This window comes from Ylistrum balloti, unplaced genomic scaffold (assembly GCF_031769215.1).
Source record: "Ylistrum balloti isolate Yb309-2 unplaced genomic scaffold, AGI_CSIRO_Ybal_v1 Utg369624, whole genome shotgun sequence".
NCBI lineage: Eukaryota > Metazoa > Mollusca > Bivalvia > Pectinida > Pectinidae > Ylistrum > Ylistrum balloti.
In genome coordinates this window covers 160,250-186,913 of record NW_026781893.1, presented here as the reverse complement: position 1 = coordinate 186,913, position 26,664 = coordinate 160,250, and the positions used below count along the sequence as shown (strand labels likewise).

Below are 26,664 nucleotides of genomic sequence, written 5' to 3'. Positions count from 1 at the left end.
ATATAGGACTGAACAGTTGTAGCAAAATGTCCTAGCGGTGTAAAGTATATAGGACTGAACAGTTGTAGCAAAATATCCTAGCAGTGTCAAGTATATAGGACTGAACAGTTGTAGCAAAATGTCCTAGCGGTGTAAAGTATATAGGACTGAACAGTTGTGGCAAAATATGCTAGCAGTTTATAGATTTCTACCAATTTGCCTGTGATTGTCTAATAAGAAATTATCGGTGTTCTAATAAGAAATTATCGGTGTCTCTAGAACCAGATTTGTAGATGTTAGAAATGCTCATGTTAGCAGTTATCATAAAACAAGAAAAAATCTTGTAAAAAATTTTACAGATGTGATCTCCATTAAAATTTTATTTATGGCTATTATGCTTTTGCATTTACATATGATATGAGTTAGAAGAAAAAGCACTAGGCGTATGACTGTCGCCAGCCATGAAGATATAATAGCTGTATGAAATAAGATTTCCGTTGGTCGTTTGATATAAAATATGTAAAGAAAGTTTCATATTTTGACACGCTGTTGCCTTGTTAGTATTCATTTGTATGAATATTTAAAACTTTTTGAAAATTCAAGCACTCTTCTTGTATATGTTTACTATTTAACAAATGGAACACTTATTCAAGTAATTTTCTTAAGTAGAATAATTGTTTGCAAATTTAATGTGTCTGTCAAACCAACTGTGGGTGATGAAAAGACTTGCTCATTCTAAAATGGTTTTAATATAGATTTTTGAAAATTTACATTTTATCTTATGTTAATTGGCTGCATTGTTTGTTGAAATTTATTAAGTACATGAGTGAAATCTTTAAAAAATGGTATCAAACCTGGTATAGGATAGATATTGCTGAAGTTGATAATATTTGATAAAAGAGTCTTAAAGTTTTAGTGTTTGTCGTATTGCAGGCCTTTGAGAATGACTCAAATTTATAATGACACAACTGGTAACAGATCATAAGGAGATTAATGTGAAATTCTTCATGTAACTTTAATCATCATAATTGAAATTATACAGATGCCTTGAGAAGCTGTAGCTGCAGCACATCTGACATAAAGCACATGTTGCTTAAGTTGGTAGTATAATTAGTACCTTGCCAGCACAGTCCCCCATGCATCATAAACACATTTCTATGAAATGAAATGTTTGTGCTAGCCCAAGATGGAAGGCCTAGATGGTGGGAGAAGTGGGCTATAGACAATGCTGATAAATCACAAGTAGTGGCTTGTCTGGCAAGCTCACTTTATTCCTATCTCTAGCTTTTCTTGGAAAATAGGTTTCACACAACAAATATCAGTCTTTAAACAACCATCTCACACAAAGTTCTGGTGATTTCTGCCTTTTTTCTGTGTAATTGCTGTAAGAAATATTCAATCCTGATACATACACCATGTCAGAATGTGGAGTCTGCAGATTCTGTGACAGTGTTTCTTCGATGGCGATCGAGCTAACCAGACTAGTGGCTCCCTCTGTTGCTGCAGCTTCCTATGCTGCACGATTGTCATTACAGCATTGTTACAAGACTGGAGAGGCTACCGGTTTTTTCTCCACAGCATTTTATTTAAACTTGTACCATGGAAAACACATTTAACTTAGATGACAGATAGCAATCAGTTCGGGATTTATGGCCCAGAGTTGTGTTTTTACATGCGATTAGGTTTTGAGATGCACAGGATTTTTCGATGATTTGAGGGAAATGACACATTTTGTTTGGATAATTATGAGTCTGGTGTATCGATTGCTTGCTCTGTGCCAACTGTAAATCGTTTTTTGAATGTGCACCAAATATCTTCATGGGAATATTATTTTCATATAATAGAGTTAATAAAAAGAAAGGATTTGTCGCTATGACTTATCTACACTTCATCTTTATGGAGAAATAACATACTAGTGTTGATGATTAATCACATCTCATTACTTTAAAACCATTTATACTTTGGTTAGGACATAGCCATCAGGATGAAGGGAAATCGCTGGGGAAAAATGTAGGGAATCGTTTTGGTCAGGAATGACAAGAGATTGTCATGGGATCATGTGATCATAAAAACATACAAGCACTTGTTGCATGGTCATGAGTACAAATTTGAGGGTTTGTTACATGATCTTGAGATCAAATTTAATGGCTTGTCCATGATTATGTTATGAAACAAATACAAGAGCTTGCCACATGAATATGTTATCATGAAACAAATACATGGACTTGTCACATGATTATGTTATCATGAAACAAATACAAGAGCTTGCCACATGATTATGTTATCATGAAACAAATACATGGACTTGTCACATGATTATGTTATCATGAAACAAATACAAGGACTTGTCACATGATTATGTTATCATGAAACAAATACAAGGACTTGTCACATGATTATGTTATCATGAAACAAATACATGGACTTGTCACATGATTATGTTATCATGAAACAAATACAAGGACTTGTCACATGATTATGTTATGAAACAAATACAAGGACTTGTCACATGATTATGTTATCATGAAACAAATACAAAGACTTGTCACATGATTATGTTATCATGAAACAAATACAAGGACTTGTCACATGAATATGTTATGAAACAAATACAAGGGCTTGTCACATGAATATGTTATGAAACAAATACAAGGGCTTGTCACATGAATATGTTATGAAACAAATACAAGGGCTTGTCACATGAATATGTTATGAAACAAATACAAGGACTTGTCACATGATTATGTTATCATGAAACAAATACAAGGACTTGTCACATGATTATGTTATCATGAAACAAATACAAAGACTTGTCACATGATGTCACAAATACAAGGACTTGTCACATGAATATGTTATGAAACAAATACAAGGGCTTGTCACATGAATATGTTATGAAACAAATACAAGGGCTTGTCACATGAATATGTTTTCATGAAACAAATACAAGGGCTTGTCACATTGTCATTGGTTCCATTGTAACATACAGTTGTATTAACCAAAATGTTTGATGTTTGGAGATATATAAAGATATTAATATTCTATTACGAATCTAAGTGGTAATTTTTTAATTGTATTTTTATCTTGTTTCACAGAGAAATTACCAAGAACCAGCTGCGGCAAATTGAAGGTCTTTTATTCCAACAGTTATCCAATTTACAAATTTTGAAGCTTCGAAAAAATCAGATATCTGTATTGATGGATGGAGCGTTTTATGGTCTTAAAAAGATACAGAGCTTGTAAGTATATCAACTCTTGTCAGCTTTTTTAGGTCATTCTTTTATATACAGTAATGAATATGTAATTAGCACAGTACATACTCATTTATTATTGTAAACATGTTCATTTGAGAAGCGAGAGAGTCCCTGAAAAAAAAAAAAGCGTTATAGTATTGATGTTGTGTATCAGATATGTTTTGATTTTAAAATCAGCAGCTGAAAAAATTCCAAAATCTTTTTACAGACAACTGGATCACAACAACATTTCTAATGTGACACAGAGCTGGCTTTATAGAATGGTATCTCTCAAACAACTGTAAGTATCTCTCACTGTATTGTTTTCCTTACTCTTCAGGCATGCCTTGATATTTTGGACCTTTAGTATCCTAGGTATAATACTCTGAGCAGACTTACAGAATTTACAGAACAGACTTATTTGGAACAGTAAATGCCCTTAGATATTAACAAGTTGTCATGATTACCCAAAACTGCACGAAAGTGTTAGGCTAGATAGAAATCTAGGTTGGAAAATGTGTACCCGGGTACCATCAATTCAGGTAAGCTGATGTTCATGCATTTTTCTCAGGTTTGATATTTCAATTACAACCAAAAGACAACAAATACTATACCCATACCCAACATTTCAAATTCAAACACGACTACACGAATGATTACATATTATATGGAAATATTTTCCGGAGCATTTTTACTCTTGTGAAGCTTGCAAATTTGTCATGGGTAGTGGCTTCTGGTTTCATGGAGACATTGAATGTAAAGAAAAGTATATAATATTGTCATTGGCAAAGCATAGCTCAATCTTGGATAATTTTACACCTCTCTTCTAATAAATTTTCCTCATTGTTTCAAGCCCTGTGTATTTTGAAATGTATTTGGAGTACTTAAGTACAGATTGAGTTTGAAATTTTGAGTACCAAGCACAGAAGTTGTGTAAAAATAGTAACTCTATTACATTTGATGTATATATAAAAAAGTGAAGATGTATGTCAACATTTCACCTAGACATTTCTTTGAATTCACTAGATATTTCCTCTCTTTGTACTTTTGGTTATATAAATGTTCTGGATTTGCATCAAATGAATTTTATAGAAAAAAGTCAGGATAGAAAAGAAATGCTGTGTAATGTGTGTTTTGTTAACGAAATTACATTAGAATCTTTTGCTTCTCTGTGGAGTCTGCAACCATCCACTAGGAAGAAATTCATAAACAGATAGAGTTTTCCTCTAGGCAGGTGTCCCTGTGATTCATGCTCATACATACATAATTTATTAAGTAATGCTTGTATGTAATTTATGGGCAAGTAAAAGACTGCGATACGCATTAAATTTCTTGAAAGAAAAAAAAATGTAAATGAGAAGGGAAATAATTAGTATTTACATGATACATTACAGGAGCAGTATCGCTGTTTTTGTGTCTGTTTAAATTGCTCAGCCTTAGAAAAATAAATTAACAATTGCAGTTCATTTGTTATAAGAGATTTTACGGCAGGTAAAAAAGGAAATGAAATGGTACTTTATATGTCTTATAAAGTAAGATCACCAGGCTCCCCACATGCATATACATGAATCGTCTACCCGGTGTAGGCTCCTTAGAAAACATTGGTGTTGTATTGTTGGGTAATAAGTAGATAGCCAAGTAGGTAATCTGGGAGACAGCAGGAGGCCCATCTGACCTAAACAGGGCAAGTAGAACTGACTCCACGGGACCTGGCATAAGTGTTTCCTACTTCTCGCCTCCGCTGATACTGGCATACTCCACAGAATTAATTTCTCGGCTCAAGTGTTATGCTGCAGAATTTTGTGTGAATAACTAGACTTAACACGTTATATAGATGGTTCTTATAGATTAAAAACTGGTGAGAAGAGTTCATTTCCAAACTACATGTATTTGAATTCAAGTTCTTTTTTATTTGGCCTTGAGGTGATGATGTTATATAACTATTTAGCCTCATGTCTTAGAAATTGATTTGAGAAATTGTTTGCGTTTTATTTTTGAAATACTTGTCAGTTATGAGATGTTGTGATATTATAAGTGTAAACACCTTTTACGAAAGGTATGGTGATTACTTTTTTTCAACACCGAGGAAATTAAGAAGAAAAAAAATCTTCTCATCTCGTTAAGATAATGCAGTGGGATAATTAATTTATGTCTAATGTCATGTTTAATTACATTTGGTTGCATCACATCCTGATAGGTTCAGTTCAAATATATATTTCATGAATAATTTTCAAATATTGGAAAGATCAATGTGGCTGCTGGTAAGGTTGAGTTCTTGACTTCCATTGAAAAGTAGTGATTGGTGATCATGTTAACTAAAATATGGTGATATCAGTTAAAAATCATAAATGAAGTTTGTCAAAGAGAAGGATCGCTTCTTTAAGGAATGAGATAGATGTAATAATGGAAACGATTCTTGGGAATCAAGGACAGTTTGGTCCAGTTTGCTAAGTTGTAATAAATCAAATAAATCTCAAGAAGATGGAATGTGTACTTGTAGGGCTAACAAGAGAATTGGAATATGATGAATGAGTGTAATCACTCATGTATAAACCCTTCAGTGATTCTCTCCTCCTCCTGATCGTGTTTTTGTACCATTTGATTGGCTACCAGTTGATACAATAGCTAGGATAGCCATGTTTACCAAGAATCTCCACAAAGTGGCATGTCATATATCTCAATCTGTCTCTCTACATCAGTTGCAGGCAGTCTTATTTGATTGGTGAAAATATCATTATTTCTTAGGGTCAAAACAGATGGATGAAAAAATGCAACTGTTCAAGATTCTGTTGAATATAGAAAAGCAACTCCAACCCCCTCTACCCCCCTATCTCCACCCCCACCCACACCCACCCACACCCACCCTCACCCCTTTTAAAAAAGAAAGATGAAATTAGAGAACAACTTTTCTGAAGAAACTTTTCCTCAAGCTTATGTTTATACAGGTTTTTTTTTGCTTTTTTTGTATGGTCTTCGTTACACATACATTTAATTTTATAAACTGGGCCAGGTATCTTATATATAGATTCTAATTATAGATAGATAAATAGATAACATGCAAACACCCTTTCTTATTCACATTTTAAAGGAGCAGTGTTTTTTCATTATTGGTCAGAGGTCTTTGTGGAAATACTGACACCAACGAACCAAAACAACTAACACCAGGAGTCCACCAAAACTTTAAATTTTCGATCAATATTTCATAAATATTCGTGTGAGCACTTGCTAATGATTTGCTGTCTAATAGGCTGTCCCAGCATGCAAACACTCTTCTTCATGAAGTCATGCGAGTGTAGAGAGAGAGTTTTCCATGTGCGGGTGAGGTAGCAAGCATGTATTTACCAAGCTGAAGCCTGTCTGTAAGCTGGCCTGTAGTCTGATGTATAAACACCACATACATCTCTCCATCCTATAGCTTTATGGCTCATTGTTGTCACAAGGAAAATACCATGTAGCTCACACCTCATGATCATGCACTGTTTCAAACAGCCGATTTTATTTTTTGTCAAACCAGTAAGAAGATTCATTGAATACAAATCAGTTGTACAAATTACCTTTTTAGAGGTACTACATTAAAACAGCTTCCTTTTTTGACAACCAACTTTCACTTGAATTTCAATTTTATTTTTAATAAATCCCATGAATTTCTCTCCACATATTGATTTGAAACAACATTAAGATATATGTGTTAGGAACAACATGTATGTGCATACAGAATTGACACTGCAACTGCCAAGTAATTCATATTCCACCTTATAACCCAGACTGGCTACAGTTCTAATGCTCAAGCCATTGATTATCTCCCCTGATAATAAAACATCTCTACTCTGCCCACTTGAGAGACTATTTAGCTTTACAACAGAATGATATAAAATCAAATTAATGAATGTTACAACTAATAAATTTATATTTCACCATATATTGCCACTTATTTTACAAATTCATTACTTCTTGCGCCAAGGTAAAAGTCCATTCCATCATGTATTATTTGATTACAAACCAAAAAGCACACAGAAATTCTATTCCATGTACAGATAACATGTAACAACATACAACATACTTATCAAAATGATTTCTCAGAAAATATGTTCCACTTCATAGGTTTAGAAAATGGAGTAGTAATTAGTACATTTCAATCCAAAGTACACAGAAAATTTATTCCACGGGGTAAGTCTAGAAAACAGAAATCCCATTACAAGCAACAGTAAACATCCTGCAGATATAGAAAATGAAAAATACATCCTATTTCACTCTATGTAAGAAAATGTTGTAACATACTATGTCTTGTAAGAGAACAGAAATATTATGCTATCTTACACATACTCGATCATTCCTTACATGTCTAGAAAAACACCAATTTTATTCAACAGTTCCTCCCTCCATAATATTGAAAATGTATTCCATTTTGCATCATATTGAGAAGTTCTATTCCACCCTGAAAATCTGAACAAGAAGTTATGTTCTACTAGTCAATATATATACTTAATATGATATTCACAAAGTTTTTAAATGTGTTCTGAACAGGGCTTGCTATACATTACCTATAAATAAGACAAATATGCATTCGAAATTTGATCTAGTCTTTTAAGTACATTCTAAATGTCAGCAGAATAGAGTTACATTTAAATGTAAATTGTAGGAAAGTTGAGAAGAATTTGTTTAGCTGTAAAGGTCTCTGGAACAGAGTAACATTAGAATTGCTGACATTTTTACAGGTCAGAGAGTCAGCCCATCTGCATTGCCTTGTGTACAGATTTAGTACCAAATTATAATATTATTGTTAGCTATTAAGTGAAGTTGTTAGCCAAAACAAGTTGTTCCGTCTTATTTTTCACCAACAGGAATTTAGACTTCTGTTAAAGTAAACAGTTTACTAAATAGGCTCTTGCTGTATGCTAAGGTGAGGGAAATATGTGTTCAAGTAAGGAATGATTGAATTTTTTTGTAGAAAAAACATCAATTTCATATAAAATATAATCAGATCAGTTTGTTTTCCCAGTCTGAAAGTTGATAAAATCTGGCTTGTAACTATCTGCATTGAATTTCACTTAATATTGTGATTTTTTTATCTAGAACATTCCAATTGTTTATAATATGGTATAGATGCATACCATAAATTGCTGATTTGGCAAAATTGGACTCTCTAAAATGCCATCTGTATATCACATTGGCTTGTGTCCTGATAAGTCCATCATCACAATCACATATAGTCTTCAAATAGTTTTAGCATCTGCCTTTTCAATTTTGTAAAATGGTGTTGGACATGATTGGAATCAACTTTGTTATGATAATGGAAATATCAATGTGAAAAAAGTTTGAAAAGTTGTTACCTGGAGAAAAGAGTTGGAATTGATAAGGAAAAAGGGTTGGAATTGAAAGGAAAATGAGTTTGAATTGATAAGGAAAATGTGATTATTACAACACAATAGTTTCAATATTTCAGCAATTGTTTTCCCACTCTACGCATTTTAGAATTACTTAAACCAGGAAATTGTGTTTAGATTTTAATAATGGGTTCTCTTTCTACCTATCGGTAAATGAAATCATACACAATGTACATGAATGTGTTGCAATTATTTTTGGTGTTTTCTCAGTTTTCTTCTATGAAATACTTGCTGAAAAACATCTGGTAGTGAAAGTAGAACAAGCGGCCATTAATTGTTGAAGCTTTCAGTGACAGCTGTATCAGAGTAGTACAAATGCTTATAATTGGCCAAAGTGTGAGTCAGAATTCTTGTATGACTATCCAAGAAAGTTGGTGGTGGGGCTGGGGATGGGGGCGAGGTGGAGGGAGGGGGACTCTAATTGTCTTCAACTTTATGTAAAATGTGATGTAAAACCACTCTATAGCACAATTGGTGTGTTTTTGAAATATATTGTGTAATTATTTTACCTGAAGCAGCTTCACACCTACTCAACAATATTAATCATATTATAATTCAGGAGTGGGGAGAAGTTTGAAAATCCTTTAGTGTCTGATACATTAGTTTGATCTTATTGTTTCTCTTTTTATTTCAGGTCCTTGACTAACAACAGAATTCAGACCATTGATCCAGAGAGTTTGGAGGTCTGCAAAAATTTACAGCTTCTGTAAGTATTAACTCCTATTGTACAAGATAACTTTCATTCCTGGTCATCCTGGGTAGATATGTTCGTTTTCATCTTGCTAATATTCCAAATTATATATATTTAAGTATTTAACAAACTCAGAAAGAGAAAAGTGGACCTCTAGAAAGTTGGTTTTCAGAGAATTGCCCCGAACTGGATTTTTTTTCTCATCTTGATTTACATATACAACCACTGATATGCTTTCAGCTGGCATTTACGGGGATATGAATGCCAGCAGGATATGCCAACTAAAAACAGTTTAATTCTTGGATTTATCTTTTTTTAATAATGATCTCATTATATGGGCAGCCAACCTCAATTTGTTTACATTACTTACAATATTCCTATGCCATTGGCAGTTCATTAAATGGTAATACTTACTCGACATAGGTCATGTTAGACTGTAGAAGTGCTGATGGAATTTGACTAGAACTGCTTATGCTACATGTTGATCAAATGTAGCGAGCTTATAACTTAGAAAGAGATGTCAGTAATTGCTTTCAAATTAGAATTTTCACAATGTCATATTTTGAAAAGAAGAGTTTTAATAAAAAAAAATGTGTTAGGCAGTGATTGTGTTAGAAGTGTTAACAATAGCCTGTGTTTGTCATGTTAATTTGGACAGAGAAAGGCCGTTCATGTTTGTATGTGTGAATGGTGAGGAATCTGTGCTTTAAGGCTAGTGGACCACACTGGCACCAGCTTGGGTAGAAGTGATCCAAGCCACTTCATACTCGCATATAAGACGTCCTGCCCTTTCTCACCTCTCCATAACGAGCTCATCTTTTCACTGCTGTAGAGCCCTATTCAGTGGCCCTGATATCTCCCAACCACATAGCCCAGCTCTATTCAAAGGGAAAATATTGGCAAGTGATCATCCGCCTTCAATTATACAGCAGAAATAGAGATTTGAATTGTAAAGCTTCTCGCTAGTTCTTTTCACCTGTACAGTTTTGTTCTGATACAAGAAATCTTGTATTCACATGCTGTATCTGTCATATCCTCAGTGAACAGTGTAAAAGTTGACAGACAATGTCAATACATAGAAAAATGTCCGAATATTGAACTTTTAGTATTACTAAGTCAGTTGTTCCCCATTAGAATGAGGATACATAACTTCACAAACTGGTGAATTCAAGACTAAGGCCATCCCCGTACACAGTTTCAAAATAAAAGGATGCACTGTTTTCATTTATCAAACATTTCCTAGTGAAGATAGTTCTTTAAAAAACTCCAATGAGAATAACTTTAATTGATCAATGAGATCAGCAAGAGGAGTTAGGTATAAATTCATCATTTTTTCCAATTCACTTTGATACCTTGTTTTTTTTTGTTTTTTGTTTTAGATAAGAGATGGCTTTTTTAACTGTCTATAGATACCCTATCCTCAATTCATTTATTATAGTTACTGCTTAGTATAATGAGTAGGATTAACATATTAGATAGCTGTCAACATTACTTTTTTTAAAACCTTTTTTCCCCCTCCCCCTCCTCCTGGTAATATATTTCCTGAATTTATTTCACTTCATTGAAGTGGACAGGATTACAAATTATTTTTAATGATCGGATGTCATTATTATTATGTGTTTGTGATGTAAAGAACCAGATAAAGTATTGAAGTTTTATAAAATATTGTAGAGTGTAAATTCTAATTTGATTCTAGAGTGAATGGCACCATCAGTTTCTGATAGAGGACAGGTGTAAGTTTTGGGGCTCACCAGAGGAGTGGGGCAATATATAGGCCAAGGAGGTTTCCAAAGTGTAGACAGGAAGGGATTTTATGATGGAATTTTTAAAAATGGTCCAATGACAGTGAAAGACTTCTTAAGGGTTGAGAAAAAAGTTTTAGGAAACATGGATTGGGACGGGGATGGGAATTAAATGAAATCACTATAACATGTTGTCAGCGATCCCTTCTTGCCTGTCTATGATTCCTAAACCATTAGAAATCGTAAGCAGGTGTGGTGGTGTAACCAGGCTCATGCCACAATTAGGAGAATCCAAGCTTTTACAGGTTTTATGTGTATTTGGAAGGAAAAAAAAGCTCTCTCCATCTTTCTACTGTGGTAATAAAATTCAGAAATTCTGCATGAATTTTGGCAGTAAGGAAATGGTACATGTGTATGCAGTCTGGATGGACGAGAGGAGGCATGCTGTAAGCTAGGAGCACATGTTTATTTGTGCTGTTTGCTACAGATGAGATTGGCATTATGGCAAGATAGAACTAGATTTGGATACTAAATGAATTGGGGATTTTAAACTGACAAATTTGTTTTCTTTGCCCCCCCCCCCCCTCCCCACTGGAGCTACTGGGGAGGGTTTCACTGCAGTCTGGTGGTTTAGTAGCAAACAGCTATCTAATTTTCCTATGTACCAAATGAATTGGGGATTTTTAACTGACAAATTTGTTTTCTTACTGGAGCAGGGTTTCACTTGTGTGAGGTTTTATATAGTACAAGGCTATCTTATGTAGTTGGCAGTGACTTGACTTTCTACAGCTGTGTGTCCATAGCCTACAAGACCTGATAAACTACACATTACTGTTTTTCTTCTTTATCATTACACATGACAAATTGTTGAACATAAAAATTCATTAAGAACTTTAAATGTCACAATAAAGACAATAATTACATGGAAGAATTTTTTTTGTAATTTATTGTTTAATTTACAAAAATTATTAAAATGAACCTGAATTCCTTGGAAATTTAGTGATAAGTCATCATATATACTTAACATTCATATGGCTTACATGGCAGAGCCGTGTACAGGATCCTACATTTACATAAACAAGCCATATAGAGTTGTCTTATAGAACACCTCTTCATCACTATCTCCTAACAATACTCATAAAACAGCTCTGTTAATTTTAATATACAATACCATCCTCATAAGCTTTCTCAGCAGTATTCCCTAGTACACAATATCACATTGATAGTGAGTGCCATCTAATTATAGTGGAACAATGCATAAATGCCTCTTTCTATGCAAGACACAATTTGAATGAAAAGGGCAAATGCGTTGTTAATCGGGTAAGAGTATGGGGCTAGTTGATAGAAGATGGGTTAAACAACTTGATGTATTATTCTAACACTAACGCTGTACCTGAGGTCTCAGGTCTTCAGTTATATCATGTAATGCCGTAATCCCGATGGAAATGGAAAACTGCAAATCAATACATTCACAACACAGATCAGAAATGGTATTCTGCAGACTGTAAAACGTTAACCACTACGCTGGCTGTAGTTATTTCAGCTCAAACTCGGTTAGCTTAACTGTGCCTCTGATTTCGCTACAAATGTATTTTGTTCTTTGCTGAAATTCATCGTATTAATTGTTAACATTTCCTTGATAGAAAAATAATGAATGAAAACATAAAACTACGTAAAATATCATAAATCGCAAGATCATCTAGATTATTTAAAACATGAAACTATCACTGCGTATTTTAACCTAATGGTTGTTGAAGGAGACTAGCATAGGCTACTATGTTGTCCTGTACCAGGGAGGGAAGGGAATTTGCCCAGGATTGATGGGCTCACGGGCGGGCAAGCGGGATCGGGATAAAGAGAGAGGCACACAAGTTTAGGGACACTCGGGATGATGTATATGTTGCGGTAACACATTACATACAGTAGGGAGGCCTAAGCACTTCTCCTAACTATGTATTACTCAATCTTATATAGCATTTTAACGTGTATGGATGTAATCTGGTCGATCATAAATACTTTGTCTGCTTATTGCATGGATGAAATTGCATCGACCACTGCTGTTGGATTTGGTTGTAAGGCTAGATATAAGAGATGATACACAAGCTAATTGGCTGGTGCTACAAAACACAACTATCTGCCTGGCTTCTCAAGTATGTGTGAATGTTATGTACACTACTGCACCATGTTTATGTCTATCTGGCGCTCTTTGTAAGAAGCAGACAATGGTATTCATTAATATAAAAGGCATAGGTTTTGTCTGATAAGCGGTACTTAGGCCAAGGTGTTTTGTAATAGGGCATCAAACACCTTATTTTCTCTCCTATAGGAAAATTAATAAATTATTTGCTGTCATTAATTAATCTAAGATAAATCATTCAGTGTTTGTGACTAATGGAAAATAAAATTTCAGTAAAGTGAAGTAGAAAATCTGCAGCAGTGTATATCTCAAGTTGGTATAAAACTTAAAATTTAGTTGGAATGTAGTAACTTTATTGATGAAATTGAAAAAAAAAATCAAAATTTGTAAGAAATGTTACATGTGGAAAAAAATACAAGAGAAATGTATCTAAACAGCAGGAAACAATTAAAATAAGGTAAGTTTTAAAGTTTTAATCTTAGCCAACAGCTACACCAATGGAGAGGTGATCTGTGGAGATATATATATACACATAGAAAAAGGGAGGAATGAAAATGATGGGTTAAATTATACTGTATAAAAACATTACAAATGTGAGGAACAGCTGAATGGCTGTATATAACCCAGCTGAGGGTTGTGAGAGCAGTGTGGAGCCCATCAAAACAGCTGCAGAGTTACACAATTTCATCTTATCAGACTAGGATAGGGTAGCAGACTTGTGTTTGGGTGGAATTTTATTTGTGGAGAGGAATTAGATACTGTAACATTTATGGAAATCTGGTAAATTTGTCGGGCTTGTTAGGCGGAATAGGTGTAGAATACACTGCCTTAATGAAATGATCTGTTTTTCATATCAAACAGTGTAGATAGGGGTGGTGATACAGAGGGGACCATCTGTTCAGGGTAATGAGGAGGTATCCGTAGGGAGGGAGGGGAAGCATTGGACCTCGTCCAGGAAGTGGGACTGGAGATACATCCAGAGGTGTTTCATACCTATATACAGAGTATGCACTATCAGATGCAGGCAATCTTGTAAATAATTGAATTCGTGATCTTACACTCCATCTTGTATACCTTGGCTGATGTTATGGGGCATAACTCTTGGTCTACTAATAGTTAAATTATTACAAGTATTAAATGATTTTGATAAGGGCTTGAATCATGGGGGAATGAAAAGGGCTAGGTGTTTTTAGGCCTGAGGATTCTGATATATGTTACTGGAGAGAGATGACTGCTGTACCAGTACTAATGTAATGTTTAAATGTAGTGTTGTAAAGCTGACAAAACAGAGGAAATCATTGTATCATTGATACTGACCCGTCCTCCAGTGTATAAACATTTATTCCCTGCAGTAGATGTTTATTGGAGTTAACAGTGTTTAAAATCATATTATAATCAAATACTTCTATTAGGCAAAGTATTTTATGAGGGCAAACATGTTTGGAGGAAGTCAGAGAATGAAACAAAAAATGAGAGAGATAAATGTGTTGGGTAATTTGTATGCTTGTAAACGGTCCGGTATGGAAATGTATTGACAAACATCAGATCGTTGTATGAAGTGAATAAGAAGAATGTGTATGTATTTACTACATGGTAATTTATATTCAGGGTGTATTTAGTAAGGCTATAGAAGGCCTCGATGCGTGACCACAGAAACAATTGATAGATATAATCAGCCCCACACCTGGGCAGTAATGACACGGACCAGGTACACCTTAGTCTGTTACAATAGGGCACTGTTCCTGCTGTATAGGTGTACAGGTAAAGGGATCCTACCCTGTCTCTGCTGACAAACTCTGTAGAAATGTACACCCCTCAATATGTACCTGTAAAGATTTGCTCCAGGCCTGTAATGGCTAATGTGTGTTTACCAAGATTTAAACTAATGTTTTACCTGGTTCTATGCTTGTGTCAGGAATTCCCACAACTCTTGATCTGTAGGCCTTGTACATGTTGTTACACATTTGGTTTTTATTGACATTTTGATCAAATTTTGATTTTCTCATTCCCCTCTTAGGTTTCAATATTTAAGCACTCAGCATCTCTAACAAGTCCTAAAAGGACAAAACAGAATTTTGTTAGAATTTTAATCATTATTTGGCTCTACTCTGTCTAATTCCAAACTTGTGTTGAAAGATACTATTCACATGTATAAGGGACTATTCACTTGTATAAGGGACTATTCACTTGTATAAGGGACTATTCACTTGTATAGGGTACTTATATAAGGGACTATTCACTTGTATAAGGGACTATTCACTTGTGTAAGGTACTATTCACTTGTATAAGGGACTATTCACTTGTGTAAGGGACTATTCACTTGTATAAGGGACTATTCACTTGTATAGGGGACTATTCACTTGTATAAGGGACTATTCACTTGTGTAAGGTACTATTCACTTGTGTAAGGTACTATTCACTTGTATAAGATACTATTCACTTGTATAAGGTACTATTCACTTGTATAAGGTACTATTCACTTGTATAAGGGACTATTCACTTGTGTAAGGTACTATTCACTTGTATAAGGTACTATTCACTTGTATAAGGGACTATTCACTTGTGTAAGGGACTATTCACTTGTGTAAGGTACTATTCACTTGTGTAAGGTACTATTCACTTGTGTAAGGTTCTATGCACTTGTGTGTATTTTGTACAACTTTATAGACTTTCACTTGAATATTTAAACTTTTCTTTCAAAGCTCTTGTAATTTCTCTCTGAAAGTAAATAGAAATTTATTGAAAGTAAGTTGGTAACACACTGTTGAATAGATATTTAAAAATAGATACTAAGTAAATGTTGAAGGCAACTAGGAATTCTGAATCATGTCCTGATGTAATCTGCAAGATAAAAACAAATGTTTTCTGTTTTTTGTAGGGACCTAACCAATAACCGTCTGACCTCCATAACCAGAGGGTCATTCGCTGAGCTCAATAATCTGCGCTCTCTCTACCTCAGTGACAATCACATCTCAAATATTGAGGATGGAGCTTTCCGTGACCTGGAAAGCCTAGAACTTTTGTAAGTATGCAATAGTTAATAAGACTAAGCTGTATGTATGCGATTTTCTGTCATTACATTAGATAAAGGCCATATTGGACAGATAATGTACCTGATCATTGTATCCTGATAAAATGTTTTGAGATCTGAATTAATTTTGTGATCAAAAGTCATAATGGTTTATCTAATTGATAAAAATGGAATAACATGTATTATATATATATAATCGTATAAAAGTATATAGACAACATGTATATACAGAAAACTTTATGGATGTAACATAATGTTGAAAATGTTTACGTTATCTTTGTGACAGGGAGTTAAATAATAACGCCATTTCCTGGACTATAGAGGATATGAACGGAGCATTTACTGGTCTCAATGCTCTCACCAAGCTAGGCCTCGAGAACAATAAGATCAAGTCCATAGCCCAGAATGCCTTTAGCGGCCTCAGCCAAGTTGTCAGACTCAACCTACAGAACAACCCCATCACTTCCATCCAGCGTGACGCACTCAGGGTCATGACTCAGCTCAACCAATTGTAAGACTCCACACACCACAGCGCTAACATTGTCTCTCTACAGGAATTTATCAACCAAATCATTTTCCATCAAATTTTTTTCCCATTTTCTTGGTTGATAAAGCATTGTTATGCTTTTAAATCTACAGAAGGGTTTCATGTACATCGTTCAAGCTAGATGTTTTTTTTCTATGTTACACTAAGTCTGATAGACTGATGATTTTAGTGCCCTCATGCAAATAAATGCCATTATCTCTTGGTTTTTGTATGCAAGAAAATTCTCATTGTGCCAGATAATTGAGCACATGTGTACTTGTGATTAAACAAGCATTTTCTGTTTTAAAATTAAATGCTATTATGTTTTTTTAATTACATTTATAATGAATATCAGAGGAACATTTCTGGCTTTCTGCGATCATGGGTTCCAGATTTCTTTTGCTAAAAAGCCTGTACGATTTGTCAAGATTCAAAGGAACAATTTAAATGTTTTTTTTTTGCCTCATGTTTTGGGGAGAAATACAATTGATCTTTGAGATAAGGATGATGTATGGAGTGAAGAGGATGTAATTCACGGGTTCTGTGCTTGTTCTCTATCATTAACCACTTTTAATAGTATTTGCTTCTTATTGAAATGCATGAAAGACAAAACAATGAGTGGTTTATTACAACTCGTTAAATTGTTAGCCATATAATTCTAGAAATGCTTGTGCAATCTATCTGCCTTAAGACCCAAAAATACGCAGCCTGGTGGCAAAATGATGGAGAGTGGTAGATTTTAATGTGATTAAAAACATGTTAATCGCCAGGCATAGGAAGAGAAAACCTTTGAGTTGATTAAGTTTGCCGGTGCTGTTGTTAATTCGGCTGGGGTGTAATGCCATGGTAATTGGTACATGCAGCAGCATAAGAATGTGACTCGGTGATTGATATGTATTGACTAGAGTGCTTAATGACCGATTAACCTTTGATGGGACTGCCACCATTTTACAATTAATACCAACACATTTCCAAAACTCTCAATTTCCTAACTTAATTTTTTTCTCTCATTTGTAGATCTTTTAATTCCTGCAGTATACATTGCCCCCTTGGGCTCTATGTGATCTGAAATTTGGTTTTGTTGTTTTTTTCTTGACTCATTTGTTGTTCAGTTGATTCCTCTAGGTTACCATTAAGTTACTCCTCCAATACTCTTTAACTGCAGCCAATTGTTTGATTCTGTAATGTTTTTTCTTCGATTGTTAACAGATTGTTATTTGATTGTTAATTGTGTCAGAAAATCCCATATGGTTTTGATAGTTTGAATTTCCGTGTGGGGGCTATTTTTTATGTTGTTAAGGCTACTCATCTGCATGTATTTCCCTTGGGTGGACCAAAGTTATGACTTGTATATTTTTGTGTACTTTCAGATCATTTAATTCATCAAGCCTGCTGTGTGATTGTCAACTGTCATGGCTGCCTCAGTGGCTTGAGGAAAAAGGTTTCCAGAGCACAGTTACAGCTGTATGTGCACATCCTGCCAAATTAAGGGGCAGAAATATTTATACTATTGACCCACAGGAGTTCAAGTGTGGTAAGTATAAAGTCAAGGTCATCCCAGCTTATAGGGTCAAAGGTCAAACCAATTAAAACCCACAGTTTATAGTAAGACATTGCAAAATGTTGAATATTATAATTAATTTACTAGAGTAAAAGATTTCTTGTCAGCTGATTGTATCAAATTATGTCTATACCAATAAGAACATTTGAACTGAAGAAAAAGATGAGTTTTGTGAGTTATTTGAGATATTGGTAAATATATTGCAAAGCATTTTTCACTTTTAATTCAATATATGATGTCATTTCTGGCAAGGAATGATTCCAGAAATGGAAAGTGCAGAATCAAACTATTTGTAGCAGACTATGCTGTTATTATTGAAAATTAAGAAACAAATTTGATATGATTTTTGTTTCTTGCATACAGAGGGAGATTTCCTGCAGCCAGTGATTACCGTGAGTCCTGTCTCACAGATCGCACTGAAGGGACAAAACATCACTCTCAACTGTAGTGCTAATAGTACCATGCAATCACACACCCAGTTCAGTTGGAAGAAAAACAACATGGTAGGCTATGGTTTCTTAATTGTTGGCAAATAGAAACAGATTAGGGCTGTTCTATAGAAAAATACTCCACCTGCATGAAAATAATTTAGTTTTTCAGTAACAACACAGAAATTTATTGATACAGATTTTGTCACTTACCATATAGATATTAAGGCTGTAAAAGGCATCTAATATTTGTACCTGGAAAAAGACCTTTCAATACTTCCTTCATGTTTCCTTCCTTTATAACAAACTAATATGATACATACCATTCACCTGTCTAATGTACTATGTTGTCTTTACAGTTACTGATGGACAAAGATATTGAGAACTTTGTTCGTGCTGATGGAGATATCTACAACTATACCTCCCGTCTCCATCTTACTCGCATACAGGACTCGGACATGGGGCTCTACCAGTGCATCATATCCAATGAGTTCGGCTCGGCCTACTCCAATAAATCAGACATCCGTGTCCATGGTACAATTTTTCTCCTTGGTCAAGTTATTCTTGTGTAGACTATGAAGTGTAGATATGAAACCAATGTCAAACGAGTTAAATATTGTATTTCATACAAGAGTATACAAATGTTGTAATACACACTTGGCGATTTTACATAATATAATAGCTGGACTTTTTTATGTAAATTCTGTGTTAAAAATGGTATGTTAATACATTTACAGTTGTGCTTTTGTAGCAGAAGAATAAGGAAATTGAAATAAAATAGATGTATTTTGAATTATGATTTGTCTTCATCCTCAATTCTCTGCTTGTTAAATTATGTGTGGTATTGTAGACCTATGTATTTCTTTTTGGCAGTATTCCCCAAGTTTGTGAAGACTCCATTAGATGTAACAGTAAAGGCTGGACACACAGCCCGTCTCCAGTGTGCAGCTACAGGTCAGCCCAACCCTATAATTAAATGGAACAAGGATGGGGATGATTTTCCTGCAGCAAGGGAAAGGAGAGTACATGTGATGACTGCCGATGATGTTTTCTTCATTGTGGAGGTGAACAGGAAGGATGAAGGTGTATACAGCTGTACAGCCAAAAATGATGCTGGCATGATAAGCGCTAATGCAACCCTGAGGGTGTTAGGTAAGCATTTTATTGCCTGTAAATATTCTAATGGAAATAACATAATTTATCATATATCTCGATGATTGTTATAGCAGATACAATCAAAGATTTCTTATCAATGCAAAGTTTTGCTCGCTTTTCCTTGCTAGCCAATGTAAGACAATTTACTTGCAAATCACCTCATGGGAGATGCTGAAGGAAGATTCCTTCTTGTATTTTAGAATCACCAACTTTTGTGAAGCCTATGGAGACTGTGAAAGTGACTTCAGTAGGAGATACAGCTGTATTGGAGTGTATGGCTGCAGGAAGCCCACCACCAAGTCTCTCTTGGCTTAAAAATGACAAGCCTTTAAAGGAAAGTCAGCGTTATTTCTTCACAGCGGGTAACCAGCTGCTAATCATTGTACAGACGGAGATAAGTGATCACGGACGTTACACTTGTGTCATGTCTAATACACTCGGGAAGGAGACAGGATCCACCAATCTCCGAGTTATGCCTAAGAACCGTGGTGTTGTCAAGGAAGTGAATGGAAGTCAGCAGGGAAACAACGGTCCCAGTGATGAATCAACAACCACAGGAATCATCATCATTGCTGTTGTCTGCTGTGTTGTCGGTACATCATTAGTGTGGGTAATCATTATCTATCAGACAAGGAAGCGTCATGAAATGTACAGTGCTACCCCAACAGATGAAACCACCCTCCCAGGTGAAATACCCAGCTCAGGCTACACATCGTCTGACAAAGAGGGAAGTTTTACACAGCCTGTACCTATGACTACACCAAACTTTCAGTACCATGACTACCAGATGAAGGAATCTGGTTATGAGTCGTCATCGGGACGTTTTCGGGCTGCAAGAGCAGCCATATTTCCCAGTGATGTTGATGAGGAGGATCATCAACAGTCTGTGCCTCTCACCCTTGGGGAACATCAGCTGGGGTCCGACTCACCAGGTACATATTTGTGACAAAAATGATTGAACTTGCATGTAGTTTTTGTTTACTTATAATTTGGTCTTCTATCTTAAGTTCAGTGAAAATAATAAAATAGAGATTAAATGAAATTTTGGGATTTGAAATAACTGTCACATGTACTTAAAAGGTTTTCATTTTTTGTCAATCTGAATTTATGTCGGAAGTAAGCAGATTTACTAAAATTGAATCTTTTTTTCTTTTCAACAGAAAATAGTGTGTCAAGTTTACATTATCCAAACAGTGATGAAACAGACTCTTTAAAAAGTTCACACAGTACAAACAGTACACGTGCTAGTGAACAGCACACTCTGCGGACATTCCACCCTGTACCCACTAACCATGACACACTGTCACGGGTGTCGACCACACCAGATGTGGGTGGGGGTGGCCATTGTGAAGGATGTGATCAGTGTCAGGGACTTACGAGTGGTGAAAGACAGAATTGTCACAGTGCTAATTACAGACACTCTTTATATAATAGTCCACAGCAGAGTGGGATGCCGATTCATCATGGATCCCAGCCCCAGCCTCCAGGTGCCCCACACCCTGGCATAGGTAAGTTTCAGCCCTTTCCATCATCTGCTACAGCAAATTCCCATTTGTGCTAAATCTGAAAAACAGGACAGTAGTGCTTAGTATCTTACATGGAAAGAGCAAGAAAGAAGACATAATTCTAATACACAAACTTTTGCCCCATAGATTGAAGTATAAGTGAATCATATTTTTATTATATTTATTTGTACATTGAGGTAGGAAAATTTTCAACAAGGAACCCTGTTGTAGATGAAGTATAAGACCAACCAAGCTGTCTAAACTGCTAATCATGATGTACTAGCTTCCACAGACCTGAAAAATTCCAGGTCACACTTTTACTTAATTAAATTACTAGATGACCAGATTTGGTGTCAGTGATCAAAAGATATGTGGTATACAGATATGCTGTGGTGTTTCAAACTAATGTTGTATAGTACAACACTGAATATCAGATATCGGTGTTTTGTAGATCCTCAGGTGTCATGTACTGTGTATTACATATCTAGTATCGCGGTATACATTATTGATGTCTGCAGTAGAGAGAAGTTGGTTGTTGATATGCAGAATCAGTAATAGAGCAGAGTGCTTCAGAAGTATTTCCTTGTTGGGGAGAAAGTGATGTTGTAAATATTACAGTATACTGGTGATGTACTAATCATGTCTGTTTTACAATATTTCAGATTACCAAGTTGAAGATGCTGTTTGTGATAGTCAACACAATGTTTGTAATTGTCGCTGTACGTCCCCTGTACATAATTCTCCCATCCCAGTACCAAGCAATTCTACAGGTAAGCATATAGATACTCCCTAAAGTATCTTTACTGAAATAAGGTGACCCAATGATTGTTTACCTTTATGTTTAGAATTTTTGGAAAAGGATATTTACAATAGAGAATATATTATCAGTCAGTATCTGAAGGCTTCCTTTGAATAAAACTTTTACTTTATTTTAGTCAAAGAGCATTTGTCTTGTTTTCTAACTTTATTTTCTTTTCTTTGTAGTATGTCATCATGTTATGAAATCACCATCACCAACCCCACCACATTTGGTATCAGGCATACCTCCACATGTGGTGCCAAATATACCCAATCCATATAGTCACCACCCCCCATCTCTACTCAATACTCATGACTGTCAGGTGTGTGCTAATAATAAACTGCCACGAAATGTGGCCATGGATTGTAATCATCATAACAATTATAGAGAAGTGTTAGTCGTTGGTGGTACACATCGGACAAGCAACGGAGCCATCGACAAAATCCCCCCTGTCATTCCACCAAAGCACAGACGTTCACATTCGTCATCGCATTCAAAAGCGAATGGCGTAACACAAAATGGCACTTTAAAATCCTTAGATGGGAAGACAGTGGATGTGTAGTTGTTGATTTGTTGACAAGAATGTAATCCTCAGCATAATAGTGACATCAGAATTATGATGATCAGCTGTGTGAAAGATTTGGAAAGCTGATGTCAATAGCCTGAAGGATTTGGAACGCTTTAACCAACAGTGTGAAGGATTCAGTATTTGAAATGCTGATGTTCAACAGTGCGAAGGATTCAGTATTTGAAATGCTGATGTTCAACAGTGCGAAGGATTCAGTATTTGAAATGCTGATATTCAACAGTGTGAAGGAATCGGATCGCTGTATTCAAGTTTCTGTGATTTGTGTAACAAGCCAAAGCTTTATACCTTTCGACCCACCCAGGAGGGGCAGGGACTGTTGTGTTGTGACCTCAATGGGTCACACAAACATTAATTATTATAATTATTATTATTATTTGTATACATTGATATGTTTTTGTGTACATTGATGGACAAAGAAATTGGAGAATGAAATGAAACGGGTAAATTATTGAGTTTGATGCTGCTACCTATCCTATACACATATGTCAGGAAATGGATTTACAGAAATCGCAATGGTTGTAGAATTCTTTCAGTTTTAACAGAAATAAAGAATAGAAATAAGTGAAAGCTCAAAGGAATTACAGATCCATATCCTGACAGTTGACTGCCTCTTTTCTCTCTCTAACCAAAAATTTGGTTGATTTAAAATTTTGATTTCGATGTGTAATTATGAAGGATATTTGATCTTTGGATGCATTTGCCAAAATGATTTGCTACAAACATAACCGTGTAAACCATTCTCTTATCAACAATGCTATACATAAATGGTTTTATTTATTCAGTATATGATACAGGTGCTGTGTGTAATGCATCTAATTTTAAAATGGCATTGTTATGGAAACCTATATGTGTAAGACAAAGCCACTGGCTTTTAAACTAATTTCCCATCTCCTGTCTTGTGTACCGAATTGTATCATACAATTTTGTATAGCCAATAATGTTTTAATGCTTGCAATGTGTACAAATCTTGTTCTCATTGTAAATAATCAGACGGAACATACCTCATGCAAATCCATAGGTTCCATGTGTCAAGGTTTCTGTTTTGTAGACTTATTACTATGTATAAAGTGGGTATGCTAGAGGATTGTAAGAGAATGTCCTGAACCATAGTATATCATGAAGGATCGTAACAGGTATATGTGTGTTAACGTCAGATCCATGTTGTCTAATATAATTTCATCACAAGTTCATTGACTGCTGATATTTTTACAGTTAAGACACCTAAAAACTAGTTGTGACTATATCTAATGCCAAATTTAACCTCCTTTAGTTTCCAAAAACTTTTATGAAAGTAATTTTGACTTTGTTGAGAACGAAAAGTGATGGTAGTAGAACCCACCTGCATTTGAACCAGAAATTACGGAAATATTCTGAAAAATTTCTACATATTTTCTTCATGTTTTGTTTTAAACAAATTTTACTGTCAAAAAATAAATTGATGATAAACAAGTTTCTGCAACTTATATATTGACTCTGTATTATCATAGTCATAACTCTAACACATGTAAAATGTAGTTTTGAATTTCAAAAATCTGTATTTAAATAGTTACAAAATACCAGTCAAGTATTCTAAGGTATGGTTAAGTGTTTTCTGCCTGCAAATTCCATGCTTTTAGGATATTAATTATGTCTATAATTTCTTTCATGTTAACTTGCAGAAAAATGGTCTAAAAAGTTATTTCAAAACTAGCCAATTTTTTCGATAAAATTTTTCGTTTTCAAACTAAGTACAATCTTTTACTGAAATTTAAGTAACGGTGTAAGTGTGTGCACGAAGGGTATTTGTGTGTGTGTGTGGTGTATATTCCCCATAGGCCAAGTTTGTTTTGGCCACTCCTTGTTGATAGGCCAGTCATTTTGTGGTAACTCCTCGTCTAGGTGCTGTTTAGATGAGGGTTAGACAACTTACACAAAAATATTATTATTGTAGTTTTTACGATATATTATGTATGCCCAAGAAATCCATTTTGTGTCACAAAGTATCGCAGTTGTAACATATGGTTATTAATCTTTGCAAATTATCACAATCGTTTTACAAGTGATATTGCTCTTTGATTTGGTCTATTTAAAAATATATTCGTATTGATTGAACTGAAGCCATATTTAATGTAGTATTTTATTCTGGGTCATCCACAGAAGCCATAAACTAAGTAAATCTGCTACTGAAAGTGGAATAGTATATATGAATCATGGTCAACCTCCAGTTTTGCATTCGTTATATTATTCAAAAGAATGCTGTTAGTTTTTTGCCTTTCAGAAATTCATCAAACTTTTTTTGTATATTCATAAGAATAGGTATATTTACATAGTACCTATATATGAAGGCTGTAATCATTTCAAAGGCAAAAAATGGCAAGAGTAATATTTTAAATATTTGACACACAATACCTCTATATGTTAGCAATAACTTTTCCTAATTAAAGGATGTATTGTGTATCGTTTGTCTCAAAAATCATAAAACGAGAAAACTCCACTGTTTTTACCTAGTATAAACAGGAATGATATTTTTGCTTAGAAATGACTTTTTTTTTTTTTTTAAACTTCAATCCAAGTGTCTTCATAAACACAATTCTAACAAGTTTCAAAACTGCTGCCACAATATTTCCAGTCTTATGTGGGTACATTTATTGTTGTATTGAAAAAATACAATATTTCACGAGAAATTAGTTTTTATTGTTGTTAGATACTCAATACTCAGTGATGTTTGTCACAAAGAATGCCATTTTAACATAAGCATTCATTATCACACTATTTTTTTAGATAATGCATTAATACAATTTTTTATATAAAAATTTAGAAATCTTACTGCTTCTTTTCCATACTTTAGAAATTTCTTTTAAAATTGCATACCTGTGCATTTTACAGAAAATTGTAGAAAAATTGGCATTGTTGGATTTTTTTTGCAATTATTAAACATAGTGTGATTGAATATTCATTAAAGCCATGATATTTAAATCTCTGAAGGAATTTAAATGTTTATGAAATGCCCACATCCCACCTTGTCAGCCAGAATATCATGGCCGAGCATTTTAATCACATTCAGCAGTATGTATATGTATACAAGGTATAAACTCCAATCATCCTAAAAGCAAAGAAATTTTATTTAGTGTTATGTAGAGTATTTATAAGTATTATCATGAAATTCACTTGCATGCAAGATAATTTTCAAAACCATCTTTTATTAAAAACTATTATCAGTTGTTTTAATATTAAAAAAACAATAATTATTCATTTTTGATTATGTAAAACAGAAACAGTTAATTGTAAGAAAACTTTTATTCAAGTTTATTTTACTATAAAAGACTCTTTCCAGACAGATTTTTATTACACCTGATTGATTTAATTGTCCTTGCACCTTAGTCACATTAATGTGACCATTTTATCTGTTGTCGCCCTGGACTATCACTCTTTTGGTTTGAATTATGTTTTTTTAAAATGAGATACTCTCAGTTTACAACTGTGTTGTGATTTTAAATGGCCAAGTTTTTTATTTCAAAACTGCTGGATTGGCAAGCAACTTTTATGAACCTCTGAATAGTTCAAAAATCAAGTGATAATTTAAATAGGTCACAAATTGACAGATAGTTTAGGATTTGGTATTGATGTCCCATGTCTGTTATTTGTGTGTTTCTGTTACCATTTAATCCATCACTCGTTGACATGTTAAACATGTATAGTTGAGGTGTGTTTTCTCCTGTATATGGCCAAGTTTTACTGTGTAGTGGAGACACGCTAGTAGTAATTCAAACTGTTGCATGGAAGTTGAACCTTTTTAATTTATTAAAGATGTAAACATGTTATCAATGTCGGTTGTGTGCGAGTCAGAATGAAGCATTATATTTGTACAGAATATTGGAGAAAATGATAAAATAAAATACCAGAATATGAAATCTTACAAATTTGT

General features: G+C 34.5%; 1 protein-coding gene across 1 annotated transcript in view; it reads left to right on the top strand.

Moving 5' to 3' along the window:
- Positions 1–26,659, top strand: part of LOC132550325 (leucine-rich repeats and immunoglobulin-like domains protein 3) — a 46,114-nt gene extending 19,455 nt beyond the window's left edge. Inside the window, exons 7-19 of the mRNA XM_060214373.1 lie at positions 3,075–3,218; positions 3,442–3,513; positions 9,231–9,302; positions 16,045–16,188; positions 16,484–16,708; positions 18,094–18,257; positions 18,648–18,787; positions 19,072–19,246; positions 19,586–19,864; positions 20,068–20,799; positions 21,028–21,375; positions 22,035–22,142; positions 22,357–26,659. Coding sequence (XP_060070356.1) covers positions 3,075–3,218; positions 3,442–3,513; positions 9,231–9,302; positions 16,045–16,188; positions 16,484–16,708; positions 18,094–18,257; positions 18,648–18,787; positions 19,072–19,246; positions 19,586–19,864; positions 20,068–20,799; positions 21,028–21,375; positions 22,035–22,142; positions 22,357–22,733 — 2,980 coding nt within the window. The 3' untranslated portion in view covers positions 22,734–26,659. The remainder of the gene's footprint in view (positions 1–3,074; positions 3,219–3,441; positions 3,514–9,230; positions 9,303–16,044; positions 16,189–16,483; positions 16,709–18,093; positions 18,258–18,647; positions 18,788–19,071; positions 19,247–19,585; positions 19,865–20,067; positions 20,800–21,027; positions 21,376–22,034; positions 22,143–22,356) is intronic.
- The last annotated feature ends 5 nt before the right edge of the window (positions 26,660–26,664 follow it).